The sequence below is a fragment of the Phodopus roborovskii genome, unplaced genomic scaffold (genome assembly GCF_943737965.1).
Source record: "Phodopus roborovskii unplaced genomic scaffold, PHOROB, whole genome shotgun sequence".
Lineage (NCBI taxonomy): Eukaryota > Metazoa > Chordata > Mammalia > Rodentia > Cricetidae > Phodopus > Phodopus roborovskii.
This window is the reverse complement of record NW_026126511.1, coordinates 43,063,296-43,075,951: the sequence shown is the minus strand read 5'-3', so window position 1 is coordinate 43,075,951 and position 12,656 is coordinate 43,063,296. Positions and strand designations below refer to the sequence as shown.

The 12,656-nt window shown below is 40.5% G+C and overlaps 1 protein-coding gene across 2 annotated transcripts in view; it reads right to left on the bottom strand.

The window, feature by feature from the left end:
• Positions 1–12,656, bottom strand: part of Xpo7 (exportin 7) — a 42,815-nt gene that overhangs the window by 15,770 nt on the left and 14,389 nt on the right. For both annotated transcript variants that reach the window (XM_051195410.1, XM_051195411.1), the window contains exons 10-19: positions 11,795–11,941; positions 9,991–10,163; positions 7,711–7,904; positions 7,001–7,106; positions 4,880–5,015; positions 4,298–4,371; positions 3,071–3,151; positions 2,141–2,204; positions 1,659–1,767; positions 578–684 (exon numbers count right to left, since the gene is read on the bottom strand). In XM_051195410.1, coding sequence (XP_051051367.1) covers positions 578–684; positions 1,659–1,767; positions 2,141–2,204; positions 3,071–3,151; positions 4,298–4,371; positions 4,880–5,015; positions 7,001–7,106; positions 7,711–7,904; positions 9,991–10,163; positions 11,795–11,941 — 1,191 coding nt within the window. The remainder of the gene's footprint in view (positions 1–577; positions 685–1,658; positions 1,768–2,140; positions 2,205–3,070; positions 3,152–4,297; positions 4,372–4,879; positions 5,016–7,000; positions 7,107–7,710; positions 7,905–9,990; positions 10,164–11,794; positions 11,942–12,656) is intronic.

Below are 12,656 nucleotides of genomic sequence, written 5' to 3'. Positions count from 1 at the left end.
AGATCACCTTTGTGTGAGTTCTGTTTCTCTTTAGACTGGATCAATTTTGTAGCTCAGGGTGGCCTTGAATTAACAGAGATCTGTCTGCCTTTGACTCCTGAGTGCTGGGATTAAAGATGTGTACCACCACTGCCTGGCTTCTATGGCTAACTAGTGTGGCTAGCTTGCACTCTTCAGGCAAGCTTTATTTGTTAGATCATAAACAAAATATCACATCTACCTATAGAATTGTTCTAGAAAAACAAGTGAAAATACTAATAAACAACATTAACAATTAAAATGGGACATAATTCAAGATATAGCAGTGATTCAAAAGGCAGTAAAAACTGTAACTTCATGTTGATACAGCTAAAAATGTACACAACAATCCCTAAATATTACTTAAGAATAAACTTTAATATAAAAAGACTTTATGACTAACAGGTCTTCAGTTGAAAAGTCTCAAGAGCACAAGACAGTCATATGCCAACCAGGAGATAGTTTGTAGTTTGTAGATAAACTGCACTTTCTTGGCAGCTACCCAATCCTGGTTTTACCAGGCTCTGACTTTAGCCTGATTCATAGGTTGAGGACTCACCTTTGCCTCTTGTTCATTAAAGCTGTTAGTGCTGAACATCTGGGCCACAGCCTCAAATGCTGCCGTGAGTGGAAGCATGAATTGCTCATACTGATCTTCATCCTCTCCTGAAAGGGAAACAACCCTGAGTGTGACTCTGATGCCAACAAGTCCAAGCTGTGAATGCTTGAGAAATAAGATGGGGTGAAAGAGGAGGAAGTCCCAGGGCAATCCAAAGGTTCCCTTTATTATCCCAATGGGTGTTAGTAGTAATTAAAAAGTCAAATATTAGCAGAGACATGCATGTGCACAAGGTACTATATACTGTTTGTTTTGTACTCAGTGAGAATGTATCAGTCAAGCAACGACCTGCTCTGTTAGAACTGGGTGAGATGCTTCTGGAGGCTTTACTCACATGCACTTCCCTTAGTAGTGCTTCATAAACTTAGGTCTCTGGTCATTTTTAAAAGGATTAAATTAAAATAGCTCAAAACCACAATGACAAACACCACTGAGCAGTGATTAGTTGGACCACCAGTGTTATGCAGGTGACCAAACTTCCCTGGTTCCTATGCGCTGGGAACCTATATAATTAAACCTCTGTTGACTAGGTAGGTGGGTTCACTTATTAGTGTGGGGTGGAGGTGGTTTTGACCAACAAGATGCACTTAAGAATCTCAATAATTCTCTTATTTTACAGATGTGGTTGTCAAAGAGAGAATGTTATATTCTGCAAAAGAAGTTATTTTTGATAAGGATCTCATTATATTGTTCTGGTTGGTCTCAAACCCAGACTTCCTGTCTCAGTCTCCCAAACAGTGGAATAACAGGTACACACTACTGTATCCAGCTTGAAGAGATTTTATATCATGGCATATCAAGATGAAAACTTGGTTGCATATTGTTACTCTAATCCAGTACAGGGAGCATGACAGCAAGACGTGTCTTTTTTTTTTTTTTTGGAAAAGACGTGTCATTTCAGATGTTTTTGTTACTGTTGAAACAACAGAGAAGAGTCCCCATATGTACTACTCTGTCCTCAGATAAAAAATTTAGTACAGGGCCAGATTACTTCTTGAGCCACTAGAGTTTATTGCAGTACCTAAATCCACCATGAGGAGACGCCCAAGTGCTGTGTAGAAGGTAGTCCGACACCGCATGTCTGTCAGGTTGGACTGATTGTTAATACCCAAAAATGAAAAGTGCTCGCTCTATTAAAAAAAAGAAAACAAGTTAAAAAGGTAAAAACAAGGGTTAGAAGTAGAACGGAAGTCAGTAATTTCAGAATTACTGAGCCCTTGCAAACTAGCTGCCCCATGGTCTCTCTGTAGGGATACATAGATGCTTTAACCTTTTAAAATTATTATGGCTGTACTACTGGTTTACCCCAAGTACATATATATATATATATATCAGTACGAGACTTTAATACAGCTCAGGCACCATGAGCAGCTCTGATGATGGGCGTGTGATCTGGCGGAGATGCAGGACTCAGGTCTCAACCGAAGCACTTGCTTTGCGGTGCTGAGGAAGTGTATGAGGGTGGCTGGAGAACAGACAGTGAGAGGGGCTGAGATCACTCACCGTGTGATTGTTCAGCATGAACTGTACCGCGCTAAGCTTCACTAGCTTCCTTACACTACTGTATGTAAAGACAAAGGGACACAGTCAAGGAAAAGTGTGGCACAAACTAAGAATGTTCAGAGCGAGTATGCTTTCCCTAGGTATCTTATTTTTTTTTTTTTTTATTTTTTTAAGCAAATAAAAAAATATTTATTTATTTTTAGCTATCTTATTTTTTAAGCATACTGCCATGTAGGAAAAAGTGTTTGTATTTTAATTAATAAGAGAATACTCACACCAAACTGCCACTTTAAAGACAATAAGTACCACAACAATTTCTCTTTAGAGTCAGACTATCCCAGAGTAGCTAGCTCCTCCTGGCAGGATTTCAAGAGGGACTTCATGCCTTAAAGTCCCGCATAAGTATCTACTGTGCATTGTGGACAGACTCCTTTCTTATTTAGAAAGGAATTAGCTACGAAGTTCTTTGAAGATGTGAGAAAAAGTTGCTGAAGAAATTGTACAGTGTTTTTTTGCACTTAACTGCCTCCCAACTGTGGAGCAACCCAAACTTCAAGCAGATGTTATTCAGATCAAGGGTTGTAAGCCATTACTGTGGGAAAGCTTAGTGTCAGGATGTTTACACCAAAGAGCCAGAGGCTTTGCTTTCACTAGATGCTAAGAACTTAGCTACAGAGATCATATCAGGTGCCAGGTCCCTGGTATTTACGAGTCTTAGGACCAGTCAGGGATATATCTATAGTCAACTATTATATTGTGTGGCACTTCACTTTTAGGGACTTGGAATTATTCTAGATTCTGTGTGTGTATTGCTTTTGGCTCCTAAGTAAATAGATAACACATGAGTCCAAGCTACACTCAAGTTAAAGCAGCATCAGAAAACCATGTGACTCTCTTTCTAACTTGCTCAGAGTCTAGCTTAAAGGATATCCAATGGAGAGGTCATTGAGAAGCTGCAGTGTCTTGGAGGTGATTGGTTCACAACGCCCCCAGTACTTCAAGTTGGTGATGCTGGAGGAAAAAAAGAAAAGAGAAAAGAAACTTTTGATGCACCTGATTTTCTTTAGGGCTGAAAGAAGAAATTCATCAATCAAAAGTCACCACACATCTGTATCACCAATTCACAGACATCACGACCACAGGAAAAAAAAAAAAAGGGTATAAAATCTCTGTACTTACATTTGGTTGACTAGAAAAATTATCCTTCAGATAATCTTCACTACTTGGTTCCAAAGCTACACTGGCCCATACCCAGGCCCTTGGAATTCTGGGGCACTCCAGGGCTGATTTCTGCAGCAAGGGTAAGAGATTTCTGCGGCAGTGATAACATGCAGACGTATGCAACTCTGCACCTGCACCATCCACTGTCAGCTGCAGAACTCTAGTAGCCCTTGCTTCTGGATTCTTGGCTGGCAGAGTCCTTTAGACCCCCTTTGCTTTTTCCATCTTAAAATATTAATAAACCAGCTCATGGAGATCAGTGTTTAGGCTGGGTCAGTTGTAAGGAAGCAAAATGGTACTTTGCACACAGCCCTGGGTTATTATTATTTGACTCCTAGTGTGTGCTTTGATAAATTGAGCTCCTAAAAAGAGAAAAATGTAACCAAGGGACATAACTTAAAAATAACAAAAACAAAAACATGAAAAGGGCCAATTAGGAGCACCAACTTTGAAGACATTCAAACAGCAGGAGCAGATTTTGGAGATCAAAACTCCTGGAGGGTATGATGCTTCCTGAGAAGAGTAAGCCCATGTGAGAGTAAGGCTCTCCCCTTGGGGGCGGGGTAGGCATTTCTAATGGAAATCAGCACCAGAAAACAAATGCCTGCTCTGGGAATCCCGGACAGTTCAGTGACCGAGAGTGAGAGGACAAATACCAATCACCGGGAAGGAGCTCCATTTTGTGAATGCCTTGACAGGATTTCAACTGTGATTCCAGAGGCTAAAGAGAAGATTCGGTAAAATTCTACACAAGCCTGGAATGCTCTGGGGCCGGGCCATATCTCTAAGCACAGCGTGTCACACACTCAAATGCACAATTCTCTGACGCAAACGATCAAGGCTGGAATAGCAAGGCAGTGGCAGCACAGTGCCTGGGTCACTACAGTTGCAACAGGACTGCAGGGCCTCTTGCTGATGGTGAGCCACAACACTTACACTTTTCCTATGAAGACACTCAGCACCATCGTCTCATCATTCAATCCCAGGACTTCTGAGAGTCGGCGGTACAGCTGGTGTCATGCCAAGTAAGAGAAAATAACCAGAAAACCTCGATTAGAACAGTCACAACTCTGGGCTGTCTAAAACGTGTTCACACTCAGCGAGTAAGAGGTAGGACAGCTCTAGGAAGTATGTACTAAAGGGACAGGCTAGCCAATGTTCTCAATACTAGACAGAGGGTGTGTTCTCTTATTGGACCCTTCAATCTTGAAACTTCAAACACTGCCAAAACTACCGGCTGTTCTCAACATTAATTCATGTATAGACACTAAGAACTGCCAATTTGGGGAGTACAACAGATGTTTTGACTGGCCATTTGTTAAGCATATGGATGGAGCACTAGAGAAACAGGACCAATTTGTTGATGATTCTCAGAATTCTAAAGACTAAGAGAAAACATTTGGATTATCCCAATACTGGAAATCTGTAGGCTTATTATAACTGTGATCAACTGTTTCCCCTCCATCAGCAACTCTACACCCGAGAAGTGAGAAATGGAGCTAACTGTGAGTCTGTTACCTTCGAGGATTTCTGCACCTGGTCCCCAATGTAGATCTTACGAAACTGCTCAAAAAAGCTCAGCATGGCCAATTCAAGCTTCTCATTACCGGCCTGAGCCAAGCGGGAGTCTGTCAGGTTCATAAGCTGGAGCACCCTGGAGGAAGAGGAGTGATGATTCTCTCAACAGCAGGATATCCTGGGCATTCTAAACAATGGAAGCTACTTCAACATCATCACACCTGTCTCTCTCCTTATCCCCACTTTGGGAATTGTCTTCTCTGCAGGCTCTAAATGGTGGTGAGGAAACCAAGTCTCTACTTTCGCTTATAAGCAGTGGTAAAACATGAATATAAAGGTAACTATCTTTCCCTGGAACTCTTGTGATAGCTTGGATGGAATGACCTTCTGCATTCAGATTCATCTATGCAGATGAATGGACTGGACTAGCCCAGTGCTTCTCAGTCTCTTTTTCTCACAGAGCAGTGAAACAAAGGGAGACACACAGCAAAAAGGTCCTAGGCAAGGACTACTTTCAGGGGAAAACAGCAGATGTACTATTGCCTGTGACTTTAATCCTTTGCTCTAGACCTTTCTTTCCAAAACAAGGATGTGGTCAATGTTGGATGAGTAATAATGGTATCTTTTACTGAGACAGGGTTTCTCTGTGTAGCCCTGGCTGGCCTCAAACTCACAGAGGTCCACCTGCCTCTGCCTCTCCAAGTGCTGGGATTAATGGCATGTGCCACTACCACCTGGCTGAAGAATGGTATTTTTACAAGTGAGTTATTTGGCATTTGACAGAATAAAGATAGCAACTATTTGTGACATAATCATGAGTAAATAGACTTATTGTGTTGCAACACTCAAGGAGAACAGCCTACAAGATACTGTCTAAACTGCATTTATTATGACACACATGTGGTATCAGAAAGGTACTGGATTTCACTCTCATGAATCTTTGTCCACTACCTTTAAAAAAATGCTAGTGGGGCAACAATGCCATGCACTTTTCTTATAATTAGGGCCCAAAGTCAAAAGAGCATCTGACAAACAACACAGGGGCAAACAGACACAAATGGGAACTTTTCAGAAGACTAAGATTTATAGACTGAGATGTCTGGGACCAATATAATGTAAGACACCAGGCTCCTATGCGTTGTCCCTAGGGAAGAAGTCTTAGGAATGTATGGCCCTACAATCTTTTTAAAAAACTCGGTGACATTCTGGCCTGTCTACTCACACTCCTGCAGTCAGATACAGTAGCTTTCCAGAAGCTACAGGATACATGCTATCACCACAGACTAATGCAGGGATGAGACACCAGCTATCTTATATATGACAGAGGCTTAAGAACTGTAAATAACACTATTCTTCTCATAAATACTTTCTTTCTTATTTATTTGTTTGTTTCTGAGATGGAAAGCTCCTTTGAAAAAGGTGCTGATATCGGTTGGTAGTAGAGCATGTGCCTAGCATCAAAACCCCGAATTCAATCTCAGAAACAAGTAACCAAATAAGAGAGAAGGTTATGTTATCATTCAATGAATAAATAAGAAAGAAGGTTATATTAGCATGCCATGGGCCTATTATTATAGTAAAATGAATTCCTTTTTTTGTTTTGAGGCAAGCTCTCATTATCACCTAGACCTTGGAATGTAGACAAGACTAACCTTAAACTCAGAGATGTTTGCCTTTGCCTCCCCATTTTAACTTAGAAAACTGAGTAAGTTGTAACACTCACATAGTGGTTTTTAATAAAAGGATAACACAGACACAGAATAATGTGAAACTGTGGCTTTGACAGGCTGCAGGAGTGATATCAAGGAACTAGTTTTCTTTGAGACCAGTGTCAGCAATGCAAACATAACCCTGAGTAGATCAACAGTTAGCCCCTCATTAGTCTTTCCAATTCCATAACCAACATTTCCTTGCTTACTACTGTTGAAATGCTTTTAGTGTAAATCACAGATAGGGTTCTTACGCACAAAAGAGAGCTAGAGCTAGCTGGCTTATTACCATATCCTCATGGGCATTCAGTTCCTCAGAAGGCTTTCTACAATTGGTAGAAAGCATCAGGAGGGCCCTAACAGGTGCTGAGTAGTCAAGTAGAATAAAAGGCTTCCATGGGGGCACACTTACCGACAGACAAGCTCACCATCCATAGCATCTTGCTCATCAGTGCTGGCAAAAGAAACTCGGCCACCAATCACTGCTCCAATGATGTAAACCAACCATGTCAGTCGTCCTGGAGTAGGAAGAAGACTTGTTAGCGTCTCTTGCTAGTGTTGTAAAGACACTTTTTACTAGAAGACTGTCTCCCCCCCCCCCCCGGGCAGGGTTTCTCTGTAGTCCTGGCTGTCATTGACTCTCTGTAGACCAGGCCTCCTATTCCCAGAGATCTGCCTGCCTCTGCAGTGCTGGGATCAAAGGGATGTGCCACCACCACCTGGCAAGACTCCATAATCTAAAGAGTACTCTATCAATGCTATAAAATCTCATTTTTCTGATAGAGGATGGTTATCATTCTACTCTAGTAAGGTTGATACCAAGAGAAACTGACCAGATAATAAGCATTCCTATATCAGACAAGACCACTATTTTTGGAGTGCAGTATTTCCTTAAAACAACTTGCTGTGGGTATGATCTGTTATTCCACCCTAGTCCTCTATAGCATTTATTTATTCATTCACTCACTCTGTGTGCATGGAGGTAATAGCAGATAATCTTTGTTTTGGTGGAGCGTGGGGGAGATACTGGGGAGGAACAGATGACAGGGATGGTGCAAAGGGAGGAAGCTAGAGGTGAATGGGGTTGACAGCATCTCTGTGCTCCCTGGACGCTGCACTCACCCTCTTGCACTGCAATGTCCATTGGGCTGGCGCTGGCACTCTGCAGCAGTTCCTGGTAGGACTGGGCCGACTGGTCAAACAGCTGCACAAGGAGAGCGCATGTCTTCTCATACTCACAACGCCCAATGGTGGACAACTGGTCCAACTGCTGCTGGACCAGACCTGTATCCTCCAGGGGGTCTTCCAGGCCATCCCTACTCCCAAGAAAGAAGGCAACCCTCTTTATAAAAATGCTCATCAATTTCTCTGATACAGCAGCTCTTTCTCTTCAACAACAGAGAGTCAACATTAATTTTTCCCAAGGAAGGAAATTTAAAGTTTTTGTTGTCCTGAATTTTCCCAATTGCTCAGCATTTGTCTGACATTGAACCTGGCAGTCTTACATTTGTTTCTAATTCCTCTGAGCTCTTGGCACTCAGTATTTTCCCTCTTTTTTTTTAAAATTTACTTTTAAGATTGAATTTGGGCTTTGTGCATATCCAGCAAGTACTCTACTGCTGGGCTACCGTAGGCACCGCTAGCTAATCTTTCTGATTACTGTGTACTTTGGAACTCGAAGTACATATTCTTGCACTTCAAGTTATTGTGGCCAAATGAGGTCAGAGAATTCAGAAACTTTCATGAGAAAGGCAGTATGTTTTTCCCAGCAAGGTAAAAACATTGATGAACCCCTATTTTATCAAACTCAATCTTGCTATACAGCAAACACATAACTATAAGAATAATCGTGCTAAGTGACATTTTTTTTTTTTTTAAAACAAAGCTTATAAATTGGCTTATATCCAATTTTCCCAATTTTGGTACCAAAATGATATTAGTCTCTTACCTCAGATTTCAGAATTGTGGCTCTGTACCAGGTCTTATCTTATCTATTGGTTTTCAGATTTTAAAACCTTGCTCTATGGTGAGATCTCTACTGTTATATTGTATCAGGGCAATGCCAGAAGCAGCGGCAGTAAAGAACTGGCTGCTGAGTTTCCCACATGTTATATACAATGTTAGTTATATTCTTATAAGATCATAGGTAGTCTTACTACTATTTGTAGTTTACAAAAAGGAAATGCAGGAACAAACCCAAAAGTATACAGCTATTAAAACTGGCTACACATTTCTCCACCCTTCACCCTGGAAGCCAGATGAATAGAACAAAGGCTTTCCATATACTTTATGAATTTTGAAGTGACTTGTTATAAACAGTAAGACCACAAACTTGGGCCTGTGAGATGGCTCAGCAGATAACGGTACTACAAGCTTGATGGCTTGAGTTTGGCCTCTGGAACTGACTTCATGGTGGGAAAAGAACATTGATTCCTGACACATGCACACACCAACCAACCAACCAACCACAGACTAAAGACATTCAATGTACTCACTCTGAGAGAATAAAGGACAAACATCAAACAACTCCCCCACAAAAACAACCTCCCAAAACAGTAAAAAAAAAAAAAAAACTACAAATAAAAACAAAACACCACGGTAACTTAATTTAATATAAGATACATCTTAAAAGTCTTTTTTTTTTTTTGTATGTTGAGACAGGGTTTCTCTGTGTAGCTCTGGCTTTCCTGGTCTAGCTCTATAGACCAGGCTGGCCTTGAACTCACAGAGATCCTGAGTGCTGGCATTAAAGACATATACCACCACTGCCCGGCTTCTTTTTATTTATCCTTAATTTATATGCATTGGTGTTTTGCCTGCATGTATGTCTGTGAGGGAGTCAGATCCCCAGAACTGGAGTTATAGACAGTTGTGAACAGCCATGTGGGTGCTGGGAATTAAACCCAGGTCATCTGGAAGAGCAGTCATTGCTCTTAATCACTGAGCCATTTGTCTAGCCATGGTCAGACATAGGGTTTCTGGTCCAGGTAATAGTCAAGGTAGAAGGAACTCTTATGCTAACATAACAAATCAAGGATGAGCTTGCTAAAACTACATCTCCTTACAATCTCTGAAATTAGAGTTGATTATGATCTGACCTTATAATCATCTCATTTAGCCAACTATTTCCATAGGTAGTTTCACTAAATTTCATATTTAGACATTTTTACTCCCTAGATCCTATAAACATTCCTGACACTTAAAGAAAATCAGTGGCAAGGGCAAGCACATGCAATGTGTTTCTATCAGATACTACTGGGAGTGGTGATACAATGGGACATGACAAATGGTCATAAACAGCTTTTACACACATCTCCCTTTGTCAGTTTGGGATCTGACTTCTATTAAGTCTGACATAAAATTGCTGTTTAGGGAATGTGGTGGTAGTCCACATTTCCTTACCTTAGAATGATGTGCACAGATTCCAAACGGGATGTGATATAGGCTTTGGTGACCTCCGGAGTATATGTTTCCAGCATATGGGGCTCTGTGGCTTTGACATATGGCACAGAGGCTGCCAGCCGCTGCCACAGGCTCAGGAGATAGTGCACACTATTTGGGGCAAATTCCCAGTGCTGAGGATCAACAAAAGAATAAAAGGCATGGTTTTTTTTTTTTTTGTTTTTTTGTTTTTCCTGTACACAAAATCCCAGGCCATTTGATACAAAGAATAGCAAAATAACTGTGTGTGGTAACTCATTAGAGGCAGCTACTAGTGGTGGTTTGAATGGTAAATGTCCCCAATGGGCTTGGGGATTTAGTACTTGGTCCCCACTTGGTGATGCTGTTTGGGAAGGTTTAGGAGGAGCCGCCTTGTTGGAGGAAGTCTGTCCTGGGCAGTTTGGAGAATTCCTAACTTTGCCAAATCCATTTTCTCTTTGCTGTTGAGGATCTGAGCTCTCTTACTTACCTGACCCTGCCCATCATGCTTGTCCCGTACTACCTGCCTCTCTACCACTACAGACTCTTTTTATTGGGTTTCTTTTGAGAAAGGGTCTTGCTACGTAGCCCTGGATGACCTGGAATTCACTATATAGATGAAGCCTATATAGATCCACCAGCCTCTGCATCCTGGGTGCCGGTATTAAGACATGAATCACCATGCCTCGCCTATAATGGACACATCCCTCTGAAAACATAGCATCCTCCTGTAAGTTGCTTTTTTCACAGTATCTTATCACATCAACAAAAAAGTAATGAATATACTAGTATTTCAGATTTAAGATTTACTGAGCAAGAAGGTGGTTCTGTGCTGGCTGTATAAATCTAAAGGACAAGGAAAGGTGCATGAAGGTGGGTCTGAGGCATTAGAACACAGGATAATTGCTTGTCAGCTTATTAGAAAGAAGAGATGCCAAAGTTCCAGTCTGGAACTAATGAACTGGAGACTATGGGGAGACCCACACCCCTGTTCTTTCAGATTCTCTGGTGATTGGGATGTAAGTCACACAGTAGGAGACTCTCAATGTGCTGCTACATGACAAGAGGGAGAGAGGGTTCTGTCTTCTCTCATTCTTCATTTGAGGTGCCAATTCTATCTTGTGCCGTTCACAGAGATAATAAAAGGTTTCTCCTTCTCTCAATACTGGATTAAACCCAGGGGGACTTTAAGTATGCTATTAATGAGCTAGATCCTTAGCCCTTCTCTCTAATTTAAATATTGTCCCTTTCATTTCTACATGTTCCTCTAACCAAAGTTATTAAATATGTTCTTGTGGTGCTAGGATCAAATGCAGAAGCCTCATAAATATGAGGCAAGTGTTTTACCCTTGAGTACAACTCTAACCTTTTCTTATACTCTTTTTTTCTTTCTTTCTTTTTTTTTTTTTTTTTTTTTTTTTTTTTTTTTTGCTTCCTTTTTTGATTTTTCAAGGTAGGGTTTCTCTGTGTAACAGCTCTGGCTGTCCTGAAACTCACTTTATAGACCAGGCTGACCTGAAACTCAAAGAGATCCTCCTGCCTCTGCCTCCCAAGTGCTGGGATTTCTTATACTCTTATAAATGTAAATTGTCTAAATGTTAACTACTTTGCAGTAATGAAATTTGTAATAAAATATTTTTTTTTTCTTCTTCTTGTGATTCTAAGGATTGAAACAGTACCTCACACATTAGGGAAGTTCTCAACCATCAAGCTATAGGGTTAGGACCAGATGCAAGAGACAAGACCCCAATAATTAAAGAGAAAGACATGGCGATGAAAGACAAACCTGTAGGCTGGTCACTGTGAAGTTGGCTATCAATCGGATAACATCAGGGTAGTTTTCCACTTTTACCAATTCTCCCAGTTGGTAGTTACTCTTTAATCGGGCCAGTAGTCTGCAGAATTCATGGTAATTGTTTGGGTCTGATAAACTCTGGCAATGGCATAGGAAGAAAATAAAATTGAAAATATGCTCACCACACTCCAAGAATGATTTGTGCTTGGCATAGCATGGGAAAGGGCAAGAGTCTATTTTTCAGCTTCAGGGCTACAAATCATGATTGAGAACAACAAAGGTATAGAAAGCTTCAAAACAAGTAAAATATCACATTTATTATCCCATCAATTCAAACTATTCACTCATGAGATAAGATCATTAGCTTCAAGTGGCAGAGTAAGAAACAGGATTTAGAAGGATCATACTACTTGCCCAAGTTTGTAAGGTGATCAATGGCTGAAATGGGAAACATCTTTGATGTGTTTGCTTTTCACAGATCAAAGGGAATCTAATGAATTTCATTACCACATATGTCAAAACAATTACTAAGCGGAAGCACCTTAGTTATTCTAAATGAAAGCAGCACAAGTGTTTCATGTTGTATCTCAAATATTAGATGTTTATTATATACGAGTATATAATTATATCCAGTACTATTTAAAGGTATCAGTATATTTGTATTTCCTCTGAGTATTATTTATTAGTGATCAGGGCAGAAACTTTGTTTTATTAATTTACACAATCCTGGCACATAGTCTTTATACAGTTTGTTGAATGAATAAAGGCAATATAAAAGAGAGGGACAAAGTTTAAGTATATTTTAAAATACACTGCTTCTAGAATTTTTTTCCAACCATAGAGAATATTTGGA